The sequence below is a fragment of the Bison bison genome, unplaced genomic scaffold (genome assembly GCF_000754665.1).
Source record: "Bison bison bison isolate TAMUID 2011002044 unplaced genomic scaffold, Bison_UMD1.0 scf7180017864252, whole genome shotgun sequence".
Lineage (NCBI taxonomy): Eukaryota > Metazoa > Chordata > Mammalia > Artiodactyla > Bovidae > Bison > Bison bison.
Genome location: NW_011494824.1, coordinates 3,873,573 through 3,874,201, shown reverse-complemented (window position 1 = coordinate 3,874,201; position 629 = coordinate 3,873,573). Strand labels below are relative to the sequence as shown.

At 57.7% G+C, this 629-nt stretch overlaps 1 protein-coding gene across 2 annotated transcripts in view; it reads left to right on the top strand.

Annotated features, from left to right (window-relative positions):
- Window positions 1-629, top strand: part of LHFPL2 (lipoma HMGIC fusion partner-like 2) — a 174,827-nt gene that overhangs the window by 148,475 nt on the left and 25,723 nt on the right. The window contains exon 5 of one of the 2 annotated variants that reach the window (XM_010847635.1): window positions 10-133. In XM_010847635.1, coding sequence (XP_010845937.1) covers window positions 10-133 — 124 coding nt within the window. Of the gene's footprint in view, window positions 134-629 lie in introns of both variants that reach the window. The other variant, XM_010847634.1, reaches the window with a different exon arrangement.

Below are 629 nucleotides of genomic sequence, written 5' to 3'. Positions count from 1 at the left end.
ACCGCTATTTTCTTAGCCGTGGGCATCTTCATTCTGTGCACTGTGGCCCTGGTGTCTGTCTTCACCATGTGTGTGCAGAGCATCATGAAGAAAAGCATCTTCAACGTGTGTGGGCTGCTGCAAGGAATCGCAGGTAAGCGTGCGCGGAGGGGAGGGGGCCCTAGGAGTGGCCCTAGGCTGCCACTGCGTGTGTGCGGCACGCCCACGCCTCACTGCTTTGCTGCGTGTGCGTCTGTAGGAGCGCTGTCTTCTCTCCGGGGCTAGGCAGGCGCTGCCCTCATCGCTCCCTTTGCCCTGTCTCACTCCCCTGAAGCAAAGGCAAGGCTGTTTGTTCTCTACTCTCCCCTGCTCCTCCTCTTAGCCTGTATCCCCTGGTTCTAAGTTGCTGGATTTTGTTTGAGAAAGCTGCCACGGGGCTTGGCTTTCCCGATCAGCCAGTCTGAGCCCATGAAGGCAATAAGCTCGGCAAACAAATGAGCTCCTACTTTTTGCTTTTCCCACTAAATTAAAAGCATGCTTTCCGCCCTCGGGCGTCCAGGGAGGAATTGCGGTGCAGGAAGCCCCCTGCAGTGGACTGTGTCCTGGGACCGCTGTCAGGGAGGGGCAGTCATTCCCAGGCAGTGAGCCGG